Below are 22,795 nucleotides of genomic sequence, written 5' to 3'. Positions count from 1 at the left end.
CCTTTCCATAGCTTTGCAGACCAAGCTAGTCAGGCTTATGGGGCGATAGTTTCCAGGATCTGTTGAGGCACCACCTTTATGGAGAGGGACCACTGTTGCTGTACGCCACTCTTTGGGCATATATATATATATATATATATATATATATATATATATATATATATGCACAAGCACACACACACACACACACACACGCAGACACTTATATATATATATATATATATATATATATATATATATATATATATATATATATATATATTTATATGGGACCAGATCAGTTTATTGAAAAACATATACTGAAAGTTGTCATACTGAATATGCAATGCTGAAATGCTAAAATCAAAATATTTACTGCCCTATATGTTTAAAGATCGGGACTTGCCACTCCTGCTGGAGCCATGTTAGTTGTTTCTGAGTTTCACTAACAGGTGAGTGATGATGTTTATTGACTGGCTGTATTCTGACTCAGAGTACATATGTTGTACATTATTGCTCTTTGTAGGTATTTTGAGTTGAACATTGTAAAGTTGTAACATATTGGCATTTCAGGATTTTGCATTCAGTGTTATAACTTAAAGTATATTATGCAATGAGTTGTATGTACCTATATATAGGTGTCATTGATTTGATTGAAACTCAAAATATTGAAACTCAAAAATGTTGAAAACTCAAAATATTAAAACAAGTGAGAAGGTCACTGAAAAAACAGTCAGTAAAAACAAAATGAAAACTCCAGCAAAGCCAGAACTTCCACTGAGTGACCTCCCAAACCTCTTGTATCAGAGGCACATGGGATACATGCAAATGACCCTTATGAACATCAGGTGTTTCAGCTAATTGGCGATTCTGAATGCTCATGACTTGTTTCATCATTTTAATGGACAATTTCAGGCCAATAAAGCCAAACCCCACTAGCTGTGGATATGCATATTTCGACCTTGTTATGACCTCATCAGCACAGCAGAAGCAAAGTGTTTTACTAAGCATAAGAAACACAGGGCTGTTATACCCAGCCGATGTCCATTATCATTAGGGTGACTGCAAAAATATCCCAAACAACAAACTAAAACAATAAGTGAGAAGGTCACTGAAAAAACAATCAGTAAAAACAAAATGAAAACACCAGCAAAGCCAGAACTTCCACTGAGTGACCTCCCAAACCTCTTGTATCAGAGGGACATGGGATATATGCAGATGACCCTTATGAACATCAGGTATTTCAGCTAATTGGCAATTCTGAATGCCCATGACTTGTTTCCTCATTTAATGGAGAATTTTAGGCCAATAAAGCCAACCCTCACTAGCTGTGGATATGCATATTTCGGCCTTGTTATGACCTCGTCAGCACAAGCAGAGTGTTTGACTAAGCATAAGAAACACAGGGCTGTTATACCCAGCTGATGTCCTTTATCATTAGGGCCACTGCAAAAATATCCCAAACAACAAAATAAAACAATAAGTGAGAAGGTCACTGAAAAACCAATCAGTAAAACTAAAATGAAAACTCCAGCAAAGTCAGAACTTTCACTGAGTGACCTCCCAAACCTTTTGTATCAGTGACACATGGGATATATGCAAATGACCCTTATGAATATCCGGTGTGAAAAATTAATGATAAGGTGCCAAACACTGTGCTGTTACTGTCATTCTTACTGTGATGGCTCTGAAGACTTCTTAAGACACTCAGTCTTGCTCGCTGAGTTTTGCTGAAATCAAAGTCTGGTTATAGTTGCATTCACAGTCTATTGCATACAGAAACTTGCAGAATAGACACTGATGAGAGAATATATTTTGCAGCACCAAACTCAGAGCAGTCACAAATAACTTTTTATAACAAACCACACGGACTAACGTTGTAGCTTCAGGTACTGTTCTACTTTACTTCTTTAACATGGATGATGTGAGAGATATAACATTTAATGCGGAACAAATGTGTCCCTACCAATACCCCTAACATAACTGAATTAATGCAGATCTTAAATACTGTTCTAGTCACGCACACACATATAGATTTCCTCTTGGTATTCTATTTTGGAGAATTGCTTATCCTGTAGAAACAGTGTTGATTGTGGCATATTTTTCACATTTCTCTTTGGTATTATATTTTGATCTTTGTATGACAACATCTGTTCTTATGCAAATGCTGACTTCAAACTTGCTTACTTAATGATGTCTTATGATGCAGATTGTTTTCCTATTTGTCCAGCCTGTAAGGAACCAGATTAGTTTTTACTGACAGTGTGTAAACATACATCCTCTTTTTACATTTTTGCTCTTACTGACAATGTAATGCATACATAAGAGGGCAGTTTTTACATTTTTGTTGATTCTGTACGAAAACATGTCCATTAAGCAAATTCCTTATTTTTCAAGCCACAGTCATTTAGTATGGATGCTGATCACATATTACTAAACTCTATTTCTACATTTAAGCAAGCTTTATTTTATACCTTATTTATGTTGCATATTTCTAGCAGAATTACTTTCAACCTTAAAACCTTGTTGAGCATAATCTTACAATTCCCTCTTTTTATTTTAAAATGTACTCAAAACACTTTATACTGATATGTATTTTTGATCACATTATATAGAAAACACAAGAAAAAAAACCTTTAGTCTTCTTTTGATACAAGTCAAAATGCAATTTTACATAGTTAATACAATGATATCAAGTATTACTACCAAAACTGAAAGTATTTAACAATTTTTCTTTTTGCAGACCATTTTGTGAAAATATTTTATCAGTTGTGAACTGTGTCTGCTTTAGTTTTATTTTTTAACTTGATTAATTTATTATTTTGCAATCACAGAATTTAATTTATGACTTAGAACTCTTTTATTAACTCTTTGCAACTGTTGAATTAACTCTTTACTTTTATTAATAATTTTATATCAAAATATTAGAAATAGAATAATATCTATAAGAGACAAGAACTATGTGCTATTCCAAGCATGTATACACTGCTGAAAATATACAGTTTCAATGTCATTTTAACCATAACATTGCGGTCATGTCTTTGAACTGCCCATTAACACCTTGGTAAAGTACTGAACTGGGCTTAGATAATAAATATTTGAATGCAATTATTTATACACTAAAAATGCTATGTACATATTAGTCCATTAGCTGTATGAATACAATATTTTAATATATTTTTTCTCTAACTGGGGTAACCATTACTAGTACCGATAAAATGATGGTCCAAAAACCAATAATAAGACTCCAACTTAAAACCAGTGATAATATTACAACTTGACAAATTAATTTTGAACTTATTACAGTGTATTCTGTACAGTATGTATTTACACAGACTGTTTGCTATTCGTGCATTTCAATCTAGTAGCTATCCTGGACCCATTTGTTTTTAAACATGTTTTTTCACACATATTCATTACTAGACATTAATTTAATTTGTACTGAATTATCAACTGACAATCATTAGTGGACCAGAGTTCCGCTGTGGCGACCCCTAACCGGGAAAAGCCGAAAGACACAACAACAACTTAGAGATTGTAAAGTACATTTAGTCTAATCTTACAAATGTAGTAACATTAACATCAAGCAAAATCTTGGAAAATTCTTATGTCTCTTCAGAAGTATCTAGTGGAATTGCCACCAGAGGCAACTACATACCCAGAAATAAGAAACATTCATGCGTTTGCATACCAACATTGTCTTGCCAAAAACATTAAAAAATAGTGACCATTCTTGTTCAGTTTTACATATCTTTACTCTCTCTTGTATAGTTTGAATAAAGCAATCTTAAGCCATCTCTTGTATAGCTTTAAAGTTTAACAGGTTGTAAATACAATTTAATATTAAACAATACAATAATAACTAACATGATAGCTATTAGCAACTTGTAAAATATTTTATCCTGTCAGGTTTAATCCAGTATTTCTAATGCACTAATACTTGTTTTCCCCTCCCCCCTAAAAGAGTATTGTCAAGAAGGAATGATATGTTTTTCTCTTCCTGTAGCTCTATTTTAGACCCTTATGCAATACTGCTCACACAATCAGTGTAAAACTGAGAAAGTACCCCTCCCCCTGTAGTATTGCACTCTCTCTCTCTCTCGTTTAATAAACTATGGACCTTTGATTTGATCATTTTTTGGCAGTTTTCAATGATAGAATATATTTTTTCTGTCTGCTACTATTAGTAGTTATTTGTACTCTCCTGTATACTTTATTTGAACAGTATGTATATTTTAGCCCATCTGTTGGCTATACTTGATGTAACTGAGTTTTTTTTTTTTTACTTTTAACCTTTACTTGCAAACAGATTATCAGTGACATATATGCACAATTGTGACGTTATATTACAATTACCAAATAGTGTTGCATGTGAACATTTAAAAATTATGTTTTAATAACAATAATGTTTTAGAAAAACTCAAGACACTTGTCTGACAATCAGTCTTGTTTTTTTTTTTACTTTATTTGCTCAACATTTCCTGTAACTATTCATCCAGTCTAGAAAGGTATGAGCTCACATTTCACACTCTGTAGACCATAGTTAACTCTTTTAGCATTTTGTCTTTTAATCATCTGTTAATACACTTGCAATTTAATACTAAAATGCAGTTCTAAAACACTTAGTATTATATTTGTGATTTGCATAACTACATAACTAGACATTATTTTACAATTAGCTTACATATTTTTGTAACTTTGATTTCAGTATTTTTTTATTTATTTAATTGTTCTGCCATTCATTTTACAAAGACTGGTTGACTAATACCATCTGTGATTTTATTTATTTTTAAAATTCAGAACTTCTACTGTTTGGTGTGGTGTTACTATACAATTATAAAAAAATTGTAAAAAAAAAACAAAACAGATATACCTTAACTAACACATGTTTATATTTACATTATTTATATATGCTGTTGTCTGCCTGTTATTCTTGTGCATTATAATAGATGTAATTCAGATGAAAAGAAAATACATGCATGTCAGTCTTGTGACTTTAAATCTTTACTGTTATTAGCTATTTTTATTTAATTGTATGCACTAGACCTGTTTTGTTTACCTTTTGACTATGCTAAGAATGGCAGTCATATGTTCTACTTTACTGTAGTGCTGATAAATGTCTTGCTTTAACTGAATGGAGGTTTTAAACATTTGAGAATGATTTGTCCAGACATCAGATCCTACCATCCTACCATGTTTGCTTAACCATTTTCAAAATACACACATATTATAAAGTATATCTCTTTTGTACAGATCAGCTGTAATTTCCTGCTCTTTCCCAATGTTGTCTTAAGCTCAGCTGTTGTATGGAGGAAGTCAGTCTCTGTCAGTTCAGCTAATTTATTTTCTTTATAGAGTTTCCTGTAATGTTGCATGGTCTTTCTGACATTCTTTAGTAACCTGTTCTGCTGAATTTAAAACGCCTATGCACTTTTGAAAAAATGTTTGTATAACTTGCCTAGACTTCCTGAATTCATTGTGTCTGTCTTTTAGAAGTTTATTACATTCTTTTGTAACAAAATGTACTAGAAGTCCTGTCAGTAACTGATTTGAATCCTGTTATAACTCTGAAATAAACCTTTTACATGTGGTGACAGGACATAACCGTTCAACATCTGAATATAATGAAAACAGTTTACCCTTAGTTCATTTTTTATCATGAAAAGGTCTGTCTTCACAGTCTATTTTTTAGCAATATCATGCAATACTTTGTTATGGCATGGCGCACAAAATGTAGGTTTTGTTGAATCACACAATAAACATTTGTCATACCCCACATGGGTTTCTTTGAGATACCAGTCAAATATTGTAATACATTTGCATAATGCCTTACTATCAACTTGCCCTAATAAGGGTTTACATTTACTAATGTGCTGTGTATACCATCATTGCAATTTAAAAGGAAAGCTTGGCTTACACCTGCTTATTTTGTCTACTAGCATCCATACTAAAAATGTGACATAGAAAAAAGTCTTACCAGTTAGCAAAAAATAGGTGATCAGGCTGTTGTTGCTGATGGTTGGAAATTTTTCAGAGTCACTCAAGAAGCTGGGGAAACACAACAGGCAGTGAACTGCTGTGTAAGTAGATGTCCACCTTTTTTTGAAGAATTAATGGCACTGCGACTTTCCTGCACTGCAGGCTCAATCTGGATTCAGACGTCTGAAAAACTTTACTACTGCAAGCTGCATAAACTGGAATACTTCTGTTTAGGATTTACACATACTTACAAATGTTAGTTACTGCAATTTGATTGAAGTGACCCTCTGTAGTGCTTACCTCTCCTCCCCCTGTGTTCGAATGCAGGTAGGCTCACCATTGAAAAATTAATGATAAGGTGCCGAACACTGTACTGTTACTGTAATTCTTACTGTGATGGCTCCGAAGACTTCTTAAGACACTCAGTCTTGCTGGCTGTGTTTTGCTGAAATCAAAGTCTGGTTATAGTTGCAGTCACAGTCTGTTGCATACAGAAACTTGCGGAATATACACTGATGAGAGAATATACTTTGCAGCACCAAACTCAGAGCAGTAACAAATAACTTTTTATAACAAACCACACGGACTAACGCAGCTTCAGGTACTGTTCTACTTTACTTCTTTAACATGGATGATGTGAGAGATATAACATTTACCTTGGAACAAATGTGTCCCTACCAATACCCCTAACATAACTGAATTAATACAAATGTTAAATACTGTTCTAGTCACGCACACACACATATAGATTTCCTCTTGGTATTCTATTTTGAGAATTGCTTATCCTGTAGAAACAATGTTGATTGTTGCAGATTTTTCACATCTCTCTTTGGTATTCTGTATTGATCTTTGTATGAGAACATCTGTTCTTGTGCAAATGCTGACTTCAAACTTTCTTATTTAATGATGTCTTATGATGCAGATTGTATTCCTGTTTGTCCAGCCTTTAAGGAACCAGATTAGCTTTTTTCCCTGACAATGTGTAAACATACATCCTCTTTTTACATTTTTTCTCTTACTGACAATGTAATGCATACATAAGAGGTCAGTTTTTACATTTTTGCTGATTCTGTATGAAAACATGTCCATTAAGCAAGTTCCTTATTTTTCAAGCCACAGTCATTTAGTATGGATGCTGATCACATATTACTAAACTTTATTTCTACATTTAAACAAGCTTTATTTTATACCTTATTTATGTTGCATATTTCTAGCAGAATTGCTTTCAATCTTAAAACCTTGTTGAGCATAATCTTACATGGTGTTTCAGCTAATTGGCAATTCTGAATGCTCATGACTTGTTTTGTCGTTTTAATGGACAATTTCAGGCCAGTAAAGCCAAACTCCACTAGCTGTGGATATGCATATTTCGGCCTTGTTATGACCTCGTCAGCACAGCACAAGCATGTTTGACTAAGCATAAGAAACACAGGGTTGTTATACCCAGCTGATGTCCATTATCATTAGGGTCACTGCAAAAATATCCCAAACAAACTAAAACAATAAGTGAGAAGGTCACTGAAAAAACAATCAGTAAAAGCAAAATGAAAACTCCAGCAAAGCCAAAACTTCCACTGAGTGACCTCCCAAACCTCTTATATCAGAGGCACATTGAAAGGAGGAGTTTGCCCTTTCCCTACTCTTGTGCAATCCCTGAATTGTACATATAATTAGTAGGGGTGTGTGGCACAGGGGGACTCCAACATTAAAAATGTTTCAACATTTTGAGTTTTGGATGGATAGATAGATTCTTGGCTGGGGTGCCTTCTATGCAGAGTCTGCATGTCCTCCTTGTGGTCTCTTGGGTTTCCTCCATGTACTCTGGTTTCCTCCCACATTTCAAATACATGCATCAGGTGGATTGTGCACTCTAAATTGGCCCTAGATGTGAGTGTGTGTGTGAATGTGTGGTATGGATGAACTGCCATGGCAGGGCTAGCTACCTGGCAGTGTAAACCTTGGCTGTGGATGATTGTCACTGTAGAAGTGACATCCCGACCCCATGTGCAAAAATTGGAAAAGAGGTTAAGGATGGATGGCTGGATAGATAGACAGGCATAAAATACTTTTACTTATATAAGCATGTACATATATGTGTATTAATACAACATACCAGTGAAATGCTGGAGGGTATGCTATAGTAACTGATTATATATTAAAGGAGGAAACAGAGAAAGCTGTTATCAGTTTTAAGAAACCGTAAGTTAAGGTCAGTCTACTTTCAGCTATAACTTGAAGTGTGGCCTTCTGCTTTTAACAGTAAAATGTGATTTCTTACTGCTCTGCATTTCTAACAGCTGGATGAAGGACTTTTTCATTTCCTAATGCATGCAACAAATAAGTATCTTAATTATATGATAATAAAACCGAATGCTCTAGCACTAGGAAGTATAGGAAGTGTATTATTAATATATAGAAGAGCAACACAACATAGTTTCTTTTATGATTGTAACATGGTGATAAAAATGGTAAGATAGAAAACGTTATACACTATTCTAGTAATAAATTACTGTTTATCACAGATTTGTGACAGTATTTCTTATCCATAGTCATCAGTCATCCTTGTTTCATCCTTGTTCTTTTACCTTTTTGCTTTGTCATATAATAACCATAAACTATTACACAATTATCAGTATGTACTAAGTGCGTATGTATCATTGCTACTTTTTTTATAGCCATTTATGCTTATGAACTGGAAAAGTACTATCCTCAAGTTTTGCAGAACAATGACCAAGATTGCAGTATACCTCCAGAAAATTTACTGCCTGCGAAAATAGGAATATCGTATGAATTGTGTTCTGGTATAGTAGATAAACCAGGCTTGACACTGGAAGATGTGGCTAGACAAGAAGTTTTAGAAGAATGTGGGTATGATGTACCTCTTTCAAATATAAGGAAAATCACTTCATATAGGTATGTATTTGTATTTAAAACATATGATTTGTAGTATATTGCCTGTAAAGTGTAAATCTGAGAGAATTAAAAAGTAAATTCTAGTCTGGTAGTACTCTAATTGTAGAATTACTTTTGTTGTAATTAATTGAAATTGTATTGTCTCCCTGGGCTGAAACTGAAATAGGGTCACTGGGATTAGTGCTCTACCCTGGTTAATAGATTCAAAATTGTACATTATAGAAGTCTAAAGAATATCTGATGGGTGCTGTCTTCAGTCTGTCACATGGCTGCTAACATATGGTGTGCTGAGATTTTTAGGGACCAGCAATAATGAAAGCTATTCTGAATACTGAAGTACATATTTGCATCTGTATATCAATATTCATATGTGACGTTTGGCAAAAAGGAGGCAGAAACAAATTATGTGGAGAGTTCAGGGATGTGCATGATAAAAAGTCATATCTCCTTACTAGATTTTTGTAGTGTTGTTCTGAACCAATATTGTATATTCAAGTTTTGCACTCTACAAGAGAACTAAGAAACGGACTTATGAGGACCTTAGATAAACATAGGTCTGAACTAGGTTCCATCTATGGTTTCCAGCTGATGAGCACTGACAGAGGGAACCCACCTGAAAATTAGTAATGCAGGGCCCAGGGTACATATGATTGTTATAGTTAAAATTGGCATTCTAGATCTCTCTTTGCATTTCACATCATCTTTGAATGACTGTTACATCTAAGTAATTAAGAAAGATTTAAAATCTAAATATTTTAGATGGTGAGGCTTATGCATAACAAAGCAAGGCTTAGCTGGAAATTTCCAGTTGTTCTGGATGGAAGAAACCACAAAACACTTGAATTTTCTTAGTAGTCATTTAGCTCTAAAGAGGAAGAGAACTTTAAAGAAAAATACAAATTCTTTGCATTTTTGTTCACTACTACATTTCTTATTATTTTTATCTTAGGATGCCTTATTATGAGGCGGTATCCAGTGCATGTGTATGTACATATGTACATAGTGCACATATATTGCATATTGTGTAAGAAATTTGTATATAATGAAAAAAATGTATTTATTTTATTTTTTAATTTATTGACTGGGCTAGAACCACTAGGCTAGTAACCGTTTTTCAGTGGAGACCGTAGGAGTTATTTATAATACAAAGTGAAATTTGGCCAGGGCATCAGGAACTTCCCCCTACTTGTTACAACACTCGTACTGTATGTGACTAATGAGTGTGCACATCCTTTCTGTTCCTGGCACAGTGGTGGCTGAGAGGAAAGCATGCAAATGTGGTGGCTAAGCAGAATGGAGTAGAGGCAAATGCCAAATCCTTGGAGATGTTTGGAGTTACAGAAGAGGAGAGGATCATGAAAGAAAAAGGAGAAGGAGATCATGTAGAATATACAGAAGAGTTGTTTCAAAGGGAGTTGTTTGAAGAGACAAGAGAGGAAGTATGAGGTGAAGGAGTTATAATGACAGCCCTCCAATCGGGAGGGTTGTGGGATGATATATTAAAAAACTTGGTAGAGCAAAGTGAGCCAGAGTCAGTGAAGGATATATTATGGGGTGAAATGATGGAAGAAGTACATCAGGAAGAAGGAGGGAAAATAAAGAAAAGATGTTTTGTGAAGGTGGTTGGAGAACAGAAAGAACTTCAGAAAGAGAGGAAGAAGATAGAAGAGATGGAAAAGAAAATGCTTGTGGTGAGAATTCAGAATAAGGAAGAGTCGGAAATGGATAGGTATGATGCTTGGGACAGGATTGTTGTGCCTTTAGGGATAAAGTAACAGGTAGTAGCTTTCATTTTAATAAAGAAAGAGACTTACTGTGACATTTTTTGAAGCTGATGAAATTTTAAAAACTTTTTGTACAAATATGAAATGAAAAAAGACATATATAAATGGAATAGACATGTTGTGAAAACGTTTTTTTCCAGAGGACACAAAAAAGTTAATATTCAGTTTTGAACTGAAACTGAGAGACTTTAAAAAGTATTTTCTAAAGTCATTTTGTAATGAAGTAAAGGACATTTATAAAGTTACTGATAACAGAGGATTGTGGACAGGGTCTTGGGACTGTAGTGTGATTTAAAAATGGAAAATGGTAAAATAATACACATTCTGAGTATGATAAATGTTGATGGTAACAGGGCTGTGGTTAAATATGGGGACAAACAAAAACATGTTTTTTTGTGGGGATGAGGGACATTTTGTAAATAATTGTGATAAAAAAAGATGTTATATATGTGGGGAAACTGGACATGATGCTAAAAACTGTGAAAATGTGTTATAAATGTAAGCATACAGGACATGTATGGATGGATTATGAGAAAGAAGACTAGAATGTGATATAAATAAGAAATAATATTTGCAGCAGGAGGAAGTACAAGAAGGTATAAGGAAAAGCAGTGAAGCAAACCAAGAAGAAATGGTTAACTCACCAAAAGGGGATGTGGAAAAGGAAAGTGGGACAGAAGTTAGTGATAGAGAGGTAATAAATTGTAGATAGTTAAAAAGAAAAGCTCAATTGGGAAAATGGTTATCAAGAGAAAAAGAAAAATCTAGGATGTAGGAATGAAAATTAAAAAGCTCTTCCAAAAAGATATTCCAAAAATATCATTACAAATGAAAGAGAAGTGCAACAAATAACCTTAGAATTTTATCTATTAATGTTAATAGTATAAAGAATGTAATAAGGTGACTAGGAGTGTTAGAATGGTGTAATACATGTGAGGTAGATCTGATAGTACTGAGGGGTATTAGATTTGTAAATAAAGAAAAAAGAGAACAGAAAAGTTTTGGAAATGAAAAATGTTTAGGGATAGATGTATTATATAAGAAGGGAATACATGTTTTGGATTACTTTTTAGTTAAACTAGGATGGTTAATGGTAGTAGATTTTAGGTGAGATGGGAAAGGGTATAGATTAATAGCAGTATATGCATATGTGTATATAAAGAAAGGGAAAAATATTTCAAAATATATAAGATTATGTTATTGTAACTATGGATATAATAATAACAGACTTTAATTGTGATGTAACACATAAAAATAAAAAATAGATTAGATAAGAAAATGGGAGAAATAAAATGTGGAAATTTAGAGTTATAGAATTTGAATAACAGTACATATGAAAGAGGAAAGTTAAAACATAGATTATTTTCTAATATCAAAAACTATGAAGACAGTGATAGAGGAAGCAGTAGAAACAGATTTTACTGATCATTTGGCTATATGGATTGAAATAGATGAAAATAAAGAATGTATTGAAATAGGGAAAGGACTCAAAAGGATTAATGAAAATGAGTGGGATGAAAAGGGTTGAGAAATTATAACAGAGATGTGGAAAGATCATTTGAGAATGAGACCTTTTTATAAAAATTGGTCAGAATGGTGAATAACATTAAAAGAAAAATAGAGTGTACTTAATATGAAAAAACAATAAGACAAAGAAAAAAGAAATATAGGGAAATAAAGCAGTTTTATGCTGTCTTGATAGGAGCAAGAGAGAGTATTTTAGAAAAGAATAAGATATTTATCAGAAGAATCAAGCAAAAATTAAAGATTTACTATAGAAGCAATTTTTTACAAGGAAAAAAGTGTCATCATATGTAAGTAGAAGAATAAAGGAAGATAGTGGTATAATGAGAGAAATGAAAAATAAAGCAGGAAAAATTGGAAGAGAGCAGACAGATGTAACGAATATAGTAGTGAGATATGTGAAAGAAATGGTAAAAATGTAAAAAATAAAAAAGAAAGAACAGTATAGGGTTAAAGCATTTTACAGATGGTATAAGATATTTAATATATAAGAACTTAATGTGATGGAAAAAATTTAATAAAAGATATTTAATGAATGGTTAAATTATGGTATTACCTATGAAGAAATATGTGGAGGTGTCATGAGGTTTATATGGAAGAAAGAGGAGAAGAATTGATTTAAAAATGGAGGCCTGTAATGCTGAATAATAGTGATTATTAACTGTTTATGAAAATATTATAAAAAGATTAGAAAAAAAGTTAAACTATATTCATTGGATTAAAGGAAAAGGAAGTCAAGAGCTTTTAATGATAATTAGGGAAATAGTGGATGATGTTAATAAAGAAAAAACAAAGTAAAATTAATAGTAGCTGATATTAATAAAGCATTTGATTCACTAGAGCATACTGTTTTTGACAAAAAAATATAATTGTAGTATAAAGATAAAAAAGTATGTGAATCAGTGTATAAAAATACTAAAATTCCTGGTTTAGTAAATGGTTGGTTAAGTGAAGAAGTAGAGAAAACTAGAAGTATAAAACAAGGGTGTCCAATAACTAGCATTTTGTTTGTGACACTAATGAATAGTATAATAAAAGGAATAAATGAAGAGATGAACAATAGTAAATATTACAGGAAATGGGAGTGATATATCCTATTATTATAACTCATGCTGATGATATAATTTTAATAACTAAAAATGGAGAAGAAATAAAAAAATATATAATTATCAATGTGAATGAGAATTTGCAAGAACTGGGACTAAAAAGTAATACAAATGTAAGGGTTTTGGGGAAGAGAAGGAGGAAGGCATATAATTTGAAAATAAATATCAGTATTTGGAATTATTCTTGAAGAATATGATATATTTTAGGAACAATGGGAGAAAATTTTGAGAGAGTTAAAAGGACTTAGTATGATGTAGAACAGGTATATACTGTCTTTCAATAAAAAGTACATTTGATCAACATAATTTGGATGAGGAAGTTATTGTGTATAGCCAGTGTATTTATGATATCAAGAGAAAAACAACTTATCGAAATTATATTTGTTTATCTGGTGATCCAGATTAAATCCAATAAAAAGAGGAGTGTTATGTATGGAAATTGAGAAAAAGGGTTTAGGTGTACTGAACCCAATAGTATATGGAGCTTCTTTAAATTTATATGTGGTCTTGGGTTGGATAAATTGAAAAGAGAATAAGCTGGTAATAAGTATATTTAAGAATAAATATAAAAAAGAGTAGACTATGATAAAAATGAATAAAAGGAACATAGAATGGAGAAATGAGGATATAAGAATGTATCAAGAAAAAGTAAAATTGTGGAAATTAAAGACAGAAGGAATAAAAGAAAATAGAAAAATATGGTATAAGAATATAATTCTGCACAATTATGTGAATCCATGGGAACATTTAACAAAAGAAAAAATGAAGGCTATAAAACAAAGCAATAAAAGATATAAGAAGGATATTGAATGTCAAGATTTCTTATGGAGGTTGCAAATTAATAAGTTGTCAGTAAAAGGAAATATGTCATGTAAGAAATGAAAGAATGTGTCTTTTTTGTGGAGAGTTAGAAACAACAGAACACGTTTTGTTAACATGTAAAAGGGTTAACAATTTATAGTAAAAATTAATAGAAAATAAAATAGTTAAAGAAATTAAAGATTCTAATCAGATAACTATGGATTTGTTTTTATGGAAAATTAACTAAGGAATATGTTAATAATGTAGCTAAAAATGTTTTGTGTTCTATTTGGAATGAGAGGTTGAATGAGATTATGTTCAGTGGAAAGTGGATAGTACCAAATACAATAAAGAAAATTAAGTGGTGATTGTGGAAAAAAAGAGTGGGGTCTATACATATGTAAATAGATGTTTATTAATGAAGGAATGTAGTGTTTAATGCAACTTTATTTTTCTTGTAAATATGTAAATTGTAAATAGTTGTATGAATAAAGAACACCTTCTCTTTTAGATAGGTGTCATGGAATTTTTTCATTTACCAGAGGTGCCACCAAGTCTGGCAGATAGGGTGTGGGTATAACATCTAATCCAAAGGATGACACACTCAAGAGTGCAGCACCCCCCTTATGCTGAAAAGCAGCAACAGCAGTCCATCTCCTTGGTGTGGGAATAGAACAGCTTTCTGCATCAAAGTTAAATGTGCTTGCTGTTGTGGCACTGACATTGCTGTTGACAATTTTTCTCAAGATATCAGCTCAGGACACACAATCGGGTCTATATTACATGATCGAAGAGTCAGTTCATCGAACGGCATTTTACAGCGAAAATGCCATTCAGCGAACTGTTATACTAAGATTGCGGTACAGTGAAGATCAGAATATTTGCACTTTCCTCACTGTAGTGTGGAGTTGGTATATATAATTAGCGGGGGGCACAGCCCCCCACAATAGCAAGTTCGAGGTCCGGCTTTTTCGGCCTTTAGGCCGTTTGATATTTAGACTGTTCAGTGTTCTAATACAGACCCCACACACTCAGCCCTCAGGGGAGCAAGAAACACAGTATACAAGATAGGTAGTTAAAGAGTAGCTATTTATGCAGACTCCATATTATTTAAAGTCTGAAAAAGAGCATGCTTTTCAGTTCTGGACACATATCACATGCTTACCTCACTAGCTCAGATTCTGGAGACTGAGTAATGATGGATAACACAGCATGGAAATTATAGCAGTTGTCAGTGTTGCCTTGAGCTGGTTCAACTATAAGGGCAATGGTGTATAAAACAGAGTCAAAAGCAACTTGGTGATCCTCAAGTTCCTAACCACAGTTGGATGAGCCATTTTAAATAAGAATTTCTGATGATGGTAGCCAGAAGATCTGGGCAAGTAGGAAGTAGCTCAAGGTTTCTAAGGCCTTCAAGATGGCCCGGCCTTTCACTTTAGGAGGAATATCAGTAATCAGCATTGGCAAACATCCTCCTGACATACAAGGCAAGGTGATTTTCATTCCCAATTATTTATGATTAAAACAAAATGAAAACTCCAGCAAAGCTAGAACCTCCACTGAGTGACTTCCCAAACCTCTTGTATCAGAGGCACATTGGATATATGCAAATGACCCTTATGAACATCAGGTGTTTCAGCTAATTGGCAATTCTGAATGCCCATGACTTGTTTTGTCATTTTAATGGTCAATTTCAGGGCAATAAAGCCAAACCCCACTAGCTGTGGATATGCATATTTCGGCCTCATTATGACCTTGTCAGCACAGCACAAACAGAGTGTTAGACTAAGCATAAGAAACACAGGGCTGTTATACCCAGCTGATATCCATTATGATTAGGATCACTGCAAAAATATCCCAAACAACAAACTAAAACAATAAGTGAGAAGGTCACTGAAAAACCAATCAGTAAAAACAAAATGAAAACTCCAGCAAAGCTAGAACCTCCACTGAGTGACCTCCCAAACTTCTTGCATCAGAGGCACATGGGATATATGCAAATGACCCTTATGAACATCAGGTGTTTCAGGTAATTGGCAATTCTGAGTGCCCATGACTTGTTTTGTCATTTTAATGAACAATTTCAGGCCAATAAAGCGAAACCCCACTAGCTGTGGATATGCATATTTCGGCCTCGTTATGACCGCCACAACACAAGGAAAGTGTTTGACTAAGCATAAGAAACACAGGGCTGTTATACCCAGCTGATGTCCATTATCATTAGAGTCACTGCAGAAATATCCCAAACAACAAACTAAAACAATAAGTGAGAAGGTCACTGAAAAAACAATCAGTAAAAACAAAATGAAAACTCCAGCAATGCTAGAACCTCCACTAAGTGAACTCCCAAATCTCTTGTATCAGAGGCACATGGGATATATGCAAATGACCCTTATGAACATCAGGTGTTTCACCTAATTGGCAATTCTGAATGCCCATGACTTGTTTCATCATTTTAATGGACAATTTCAGGCCAATAAAGCCAAACCTCACTAGCTGTGGATATGCATATTTTGGCCTTGTTATGACCTCATCAGCACAGCACAAGTAGAGTGTTTGACTAAGCATAAGAAACACAAGGCTGTTATACACAGTTGATGTCCATTGTCATTAGGGTCATTGCAAAAATATCCAAAATAACAAACTAAAACAATAAGTGAGAAGGTCACTGAAAAAACAATCAGTAAAAACAAAATGAAAACTCCAGCAAAGCTAGAAGCACCACTGTGTGACCTCCCAAACCTCTTGTATCAAAGGCACATGGGATATATGCAAATGACCCTTATGAACATCAGGTGTTTCAGCTAATTGGCGATTCTGAATGCCCATGACTTGTTTCTTCATTTTAATGGACAATTTCAGGACAATAAAGCCAAACCCCACTAGCTGTGGATATGCATATTTCGGCCTTATTTTAACCTCATCAGCACAGCACAAGCAGAGGACCTCGTCAGCACAGCACAAGCAGAGGACCTTGTCAGTCTTTGACAGATATAGGTACGAATGCACACAAATTTTTTCTAGCATTGAGGCTAGTTTAGTAAAAATTATTGAAACAAAAAAGAAAAAGATCTCAAGGGATCTGAACGAGTATGCGAGAGGTATTGTGTATCCATCACCTCCCTCAATTCCTAACCTGAATGTTAATAGTGAGAGCTTAGCCAACCAGAGCTGTCATGATGATGGAGTGGAGTTGAACAGCTCTGAGCAACTGGATAATGGCGTTTGTACACCCCTAGTTCGTAGAAGCGAACGTATTAGAAATAATCAACAGCAAAACAATATCCAACAACAGGATAATGCTGTAGGATAATATACTAACAATTTTAATGGGCAACCTAACCCTGTTAATTGTCAGGTTTTTCGGAACAACTACGGGAACCAGCAGTCACAACAGGATACAGGGGCAACGCAAGAAACACCAGAACTGCAGAAGGAGATGAACCAGGGCTCTCTACAAATACTAGTAAGTACCAAGGGCGATTTTAAGATCTATAATTTCAGCTCTCTACATGTTGACGAGGATATTTTGAATCTGTTTGCCAAGGGGCTCTCCTTTGTTCCTGATAGGAGAGCAGATTTGGTCAGAATAATCTTGGATTTAAAAAGTTTTGTCCGTAAACTCAGTATAACTGTCTTGATGGGAAACAATTCTGCACTTACGAATAGTTTGAGAGTCTCCAGCCTGTTTAATCCAACGGTACAGGTATCATTGGCCATGTTTGAAAAAGTTAGTGAAATGGATATTAGAGCCTTGTTGGCTAAGGACTTTAAAAAGCCTGAAGCAAAAAAGAACATTTCTACAGACGAATTAGATTTCATTAACTTGCTCAATTCTTGTAACATCCGGGTTATGAAACCTGATAACGGGGGGGGGGGGGTCTTGTGTTCATGGACCAGTTTGATTATTTGGATAGAATGCGGGCATATTTAGATTCTGATGTCTATGAGATAGTGAGTCTTAATGAGGTGAACACTGCCTATAGAAATATTAATAATGTACTTAATGATCTGTTCCGTGAAGGAAGCATTGACTTGGACACTCTCCAGTACCTTATAATGCCAGCACCCATCATACCCACACTTTTTGGGTCCCCTAAATTGCATAAAGACATTAACAATCCCCCATTTAGACCTATAGTTGATGGGAGAGGTTCTGCCACATATGCGTGTGCAAAATATGTTGACCATAAATTGAAACCTTTTGTCAAGTCTGAACCACAAATATGCTATGATTCATGGAGTTTTCTTGACAGCATTAATAACTTAGATTTTAACGATAAATTCGTCTTTTTAACAGAGGACATTAAAGATCTTTATACCGTTATTCCCATTTATTAGGTATTGAATGGGTTAGAGAATTTTTACATATGAAAGGTATGGGTGATAATGATATCAACGTTATTGAGACTGTTGGAGATAGTTTTAACAAACAACTTTTTGTGGTTCAGTGGGGCACTATTTTTACAAAAGAGTGGAATAGCGATGGGGTCACCGTGTGGCAGTAGCTTTGCCAACTACGTCATGGCTTTTTGGGAGAGGACATTTTTGTTTAATGACTCACTTTACAAGGTACCAAGATGACATGTGTTTCATCTGGAATGGGGAAGTACACCTGATTGAGACATTCATTACCAATATTACATCCTTTAATACCTTCTTGGACTTTACATTCAAAGTGGGTATGACAGATATTAATTTTGTGGATGTTTATATATGCAAAGACCGCTCTAACCAAAGATATAGAACCACTATTTACTGTAAGCCCACGTACTCAAATGCTTTCCTGCACTTTACAAGCAGCCACCCGTATCATCAAAAAAAGGCAGTAGTTAAAGGGCAGGCGGTTAGGGCAGCCAGAATGGTCTCTGGATATGATGACTTTACAACTGAATGTGGCCTATTAAAATCTATGTTCCTTAAAAGGGGTTATCCATTAGGGTTCCTCAATATAATTTTTGAGGAAGTCAATAGGAAAAGATTATTGGGCCATTTTCGCCCTATTGTTCATAGGGTTACGAGCATGAACATTTAATGTGGGATGAAACTAGCCCACCAATAGAAGAACATCCAACCCCTGATATAGGCAGTAGATTCATCACAGTTTATTCTTTGGACTCTCAAAACATCAGGGATATCCGTACCAAAAATTGGTCCTTTATTATGGAAGACAATAGCCTCATAAAATTAGGACAGGCACCCCTAATGACTTTCTAAAGAGGACCTAACCTAAAGTGCCTTGTTGAAAGGAAAAAATTGACCAAGCGAGGGATGGGTATGATCAGTTGTGGTAGATGTCCACAATGTAAACATATTAAAACAACAAATAAAGTTAGAATTAGGGACAAAATATACCACATAGAAGGAAAGCCTAATTGCGATACTCAGGGGGTTGTCTATGGAGCACTATGTGAATGCTGTGAAGCCTACTACATTGGCAAAACTGAGAGAAAAATTAAGCAAAGAATATATGAACATCTCTATAGCATCAACAAAAATATTACCACCAATGCTTTAGCGAGACACATATTAGAGTACCCTAACAATAAGTTCGGGTTTGTTGTCTTACAACAAGTTGAACGTAACATTAGAGGAGGACCATGGGAGCTAAAACTATAGAAGTGCAAACTAAAATGGCAAGTCCGCACATCAGCACATATTCCACCAGGCCTTAATGAGTTTTTTCTATTAAATGTTTGCTTAAACTTAAAGCTCTTGCTAGATAGTAATATTTGAGTAGTGACATTTTTACCTTTTGTCTTGGTCCCTGTAGTTATTGAGCTGTGTATCAATTGTTTATATACTTTCATATTTTTCAATTTTTTATTATCAGTATTTTTTATTAATCCTTAGAACTGATTATCCTTATTGTTTTTATATTAAGAGTATAGGTTAGGATTGTTACTTTAGTTGACCAATATTAATGGGCACAATAGATTAATTAAGTAAATAACATTTGCGCAAAAAATTTCTTTCAAAAAAAGATTTTATATTTATGGTGAAACTTCATATTTATTACCTAATTAATTACTTTTTGTCTGATTGAAAAGTTCTGAATTTTTATTTTCATTTTTAATTTCATTTCTAAGTAATTTAATCTGAAGCATTTTATTATTTCTGTTTTCATTACTTTTTTTATACTTATGGTTATTTAAGTATGGTTGTCAATCATTCAATCAACTAATTCCATAATTTGGGATTATTTAAGGTTCAGCATGTGATTGGTTGTGTTTTGTCTGAAGAAGTTAGTGTATTACTACTAACGAAAGCACTTATACTCATTTGGAATAAACAGTGTGTTTTAGTGTCCTTGCTGCTTCCTTTTCGTTGTTTTGCCAGTTTTTCGATTTTTGGAAGTGTTTATGTCAGAGAGATTGCTTTTTCCATCAATATGTGATGCTTTAGAGTTAAAGTAATTATGATGTGAGGTACAATGTGTTTTCATCCATTTGGATGATTTAGGGCTGATGAAGCCTGCACAGAAAAAGATGTATCCTGTTCATTCCATCCATTCCAGCTACTGGATCCGATCTGACTGTTGTTTCTTTGCAACACTTGTCAAATGTGATCTGTCATTTCTGGTGCTCCACACTTTAAAATGTTTCCCTCCCATAATATAATCTTCCAGTGTAGCAATTCTCCTTAGATCTTGTTGGACACCTTCAGGTACAGATTGATCATAACTTGGCTAAGTGCTCCAGCTATACTTTTTGTAAAACCTTTGAGAATTTGTCATTGTAAGTATTCAGAAACTTTGTAATTAAAGATCCTTTAATCTTTTAGTGTATATTTTGTTTCTCTTTTCTCTTCCTGGTGGGATATATCCCCGTTATTGTATTGCATAGGTGAGAGATCTACTGAGTTTTCTTTTTTATAGTTAAATACTCTTCCTTCTAGTTGTATATAGTCAGTCCTTTTAAGTGCATTTACTAGTGTTCATAGTTACAGAACTCTTTCATGATGCTGCCTCTGTCCAACTGCTCAACAAGGAATCCAAGATAATGGACAGAATGAGGAAGTTGGCATATGCTTTGGATACCTTTGCCCTGAGAGTGTTGAAATATACCACTCACATGAAAAAACTTCCAAAGGGATCTAGTACAAAGGCTTTTGCCTCTTTGAAGAAGCCACACACAAGAATCCAAGAAACAGCTGGAGACCACACTGCACAGTGCTAAGGCATCACCAACCTGTCCATGCAGATCCAACAGCCAGTGGGACAGTCTATTAATCATGCACAGGAATTACAATGAGATACCATGCCTTGCTCTGCCATTGTGACTTTGAGGGTAACTTCAAGTCATCCTTCATGAATGCTCCTTATGATGGCACATCCCTATCTGGTCCATCAGTAAAAGAAAATTTGCTGAAGTTTGAGCAGGAAGGAAAGATGCAGTGTGTCATATGTGTCAAATATGAGACCACTCAGAGATTCTACAATATAAATCAAAAGCAGTCCATATCCTTATGGTTCAAGAAAGACCAGCATCAGCCCTTTGAATCTGCTTCAGATGGGGGTGGTCACAGCAGAGGCAGCACCTTTAATAGATGCCGAACCAGAGGTCTAGGAAGACTGTAAAATCTGTGGTATAGGTTTAATATTTTTGGACAAACAGTACCAACATCTCAGAACCTTTGCCTGGCTACTGCCCTCTGGAAATGGATGGGAGTTATTTATACCTGCACTTCCCTGCATGGATGCCCGTTATGCAGGACTCATGAGCGAGAAAGTTAATATTCAGAAACTATATAATTCAATTTTCTTGCCTCCCTGCCCTCCCATTCTCAAACACCATTAGATGTCCCATCCAACCAATGGAAAGCATACAAAAGGGAAATTCTTTTTCTGTCAGAAAAAAAGAGCCATCCATGAAGTCCCATCATAAACGAGAAGATAAGAGTTATATTCAGGATTTGTCTTTCTCCAAAAAAGAAGAAGGACATCAGGCTCATTTTAGACCTCAGTGGCCTAAATCTCTATGTCATAAACACTGTCTTCAGAATGGTTGCTATGTAAGCAATTCTGCCGTGTCTGCAGATAAACAATATAATGTACTCAGTAGATCTTCAGGATGTCTATCTTCATATCAAGATTACAAGGGCATCCAGAAAATTACTATACTTCTGGCTAACTTACCTTTTTGGTCTCACTGCAGCCTTTACAAAATCCCTTTCGAGACAGCTTCTTCTGTGCAACTAAACATTTTATCTTGAAAAATCCCATTTTTGATTGGAGTTATTTCTGCAGGAAGAATTTCATAACTACAGTCTTTGCCTTTCAATCATCTCTACCTGATTATTCCAAAGGATAGGGTATCCCTCTAAACTAACTCTTCCTTTTTTCCTAAGATTGCTTCAGAAAATAATTTTAGCTAGCTGATTCATTTTTCCGTTATCTTTTCAAGCCATTCCAGCAAGGGAGAGTATATCTTTCATACACTTGACAGCTAAGATTCAATCTCCAAAGGACTAAAGAAACGTCTAACAAATTGAGAAGGAAAGTTTCCCTGTCCAGATAGCCGTCCAGCTGAATCTATTTTGTCTGAACATCTCACAACAAGGCAGCCAAACCAAAAGCTCAGAGATGTGTCACTACTTCCAGTCTTTTTAAAAATTTCTTGGTGGATGAAATTTGTGCTGCAGCCACCTAGTTTATATTACACACCTTTGCCAAACATTATAAGCTAGGTACCATATTTAAAGAGTTTC

At 34.5% G+C, this 22,795-nt stretch overlaps 1 protein-coding gene across 1 annotated transcript in view; it reads left to right on the top strand.

The window, feature by feature from the left end:
• NUDT14 (nudix hydrolase 14) overlaps positions 1–22,795 on the top strand; it is a 315,714-nt gene that overhangs the window by 193,484 nt on the left and 99,435 nt on the right. Inside the window, exon 3 of the mRNA XM_044074369.1 lies at positions 8,634–8,871. Coding sequence (XP_043930304.1) covers positions 8,634–8,871 — 238 coding nt within the window. The remainder of the gene's footprint in view (positions 1–8,633; positions 8,872–22,795) is intronic.

Source organism: Protopterus annectens, chromosome 6.part0, assembly GCF_019279795.1.
Source record: "Protopterus annectens isolate FY-2018-M chromosome 6.part0, PAN1.0, whole genome shotgun sequence".
Lineage (NCBI taxonomy): Eukaryota > Metazoa > Chordata > Ceratodontiformes > Protopteridae > Protopterus > Protopterus annectens.
Note: the sequence above shows the minus strand (reverse complement) of the source record. Positions and strands in the feature narration are given on the sequence as shown.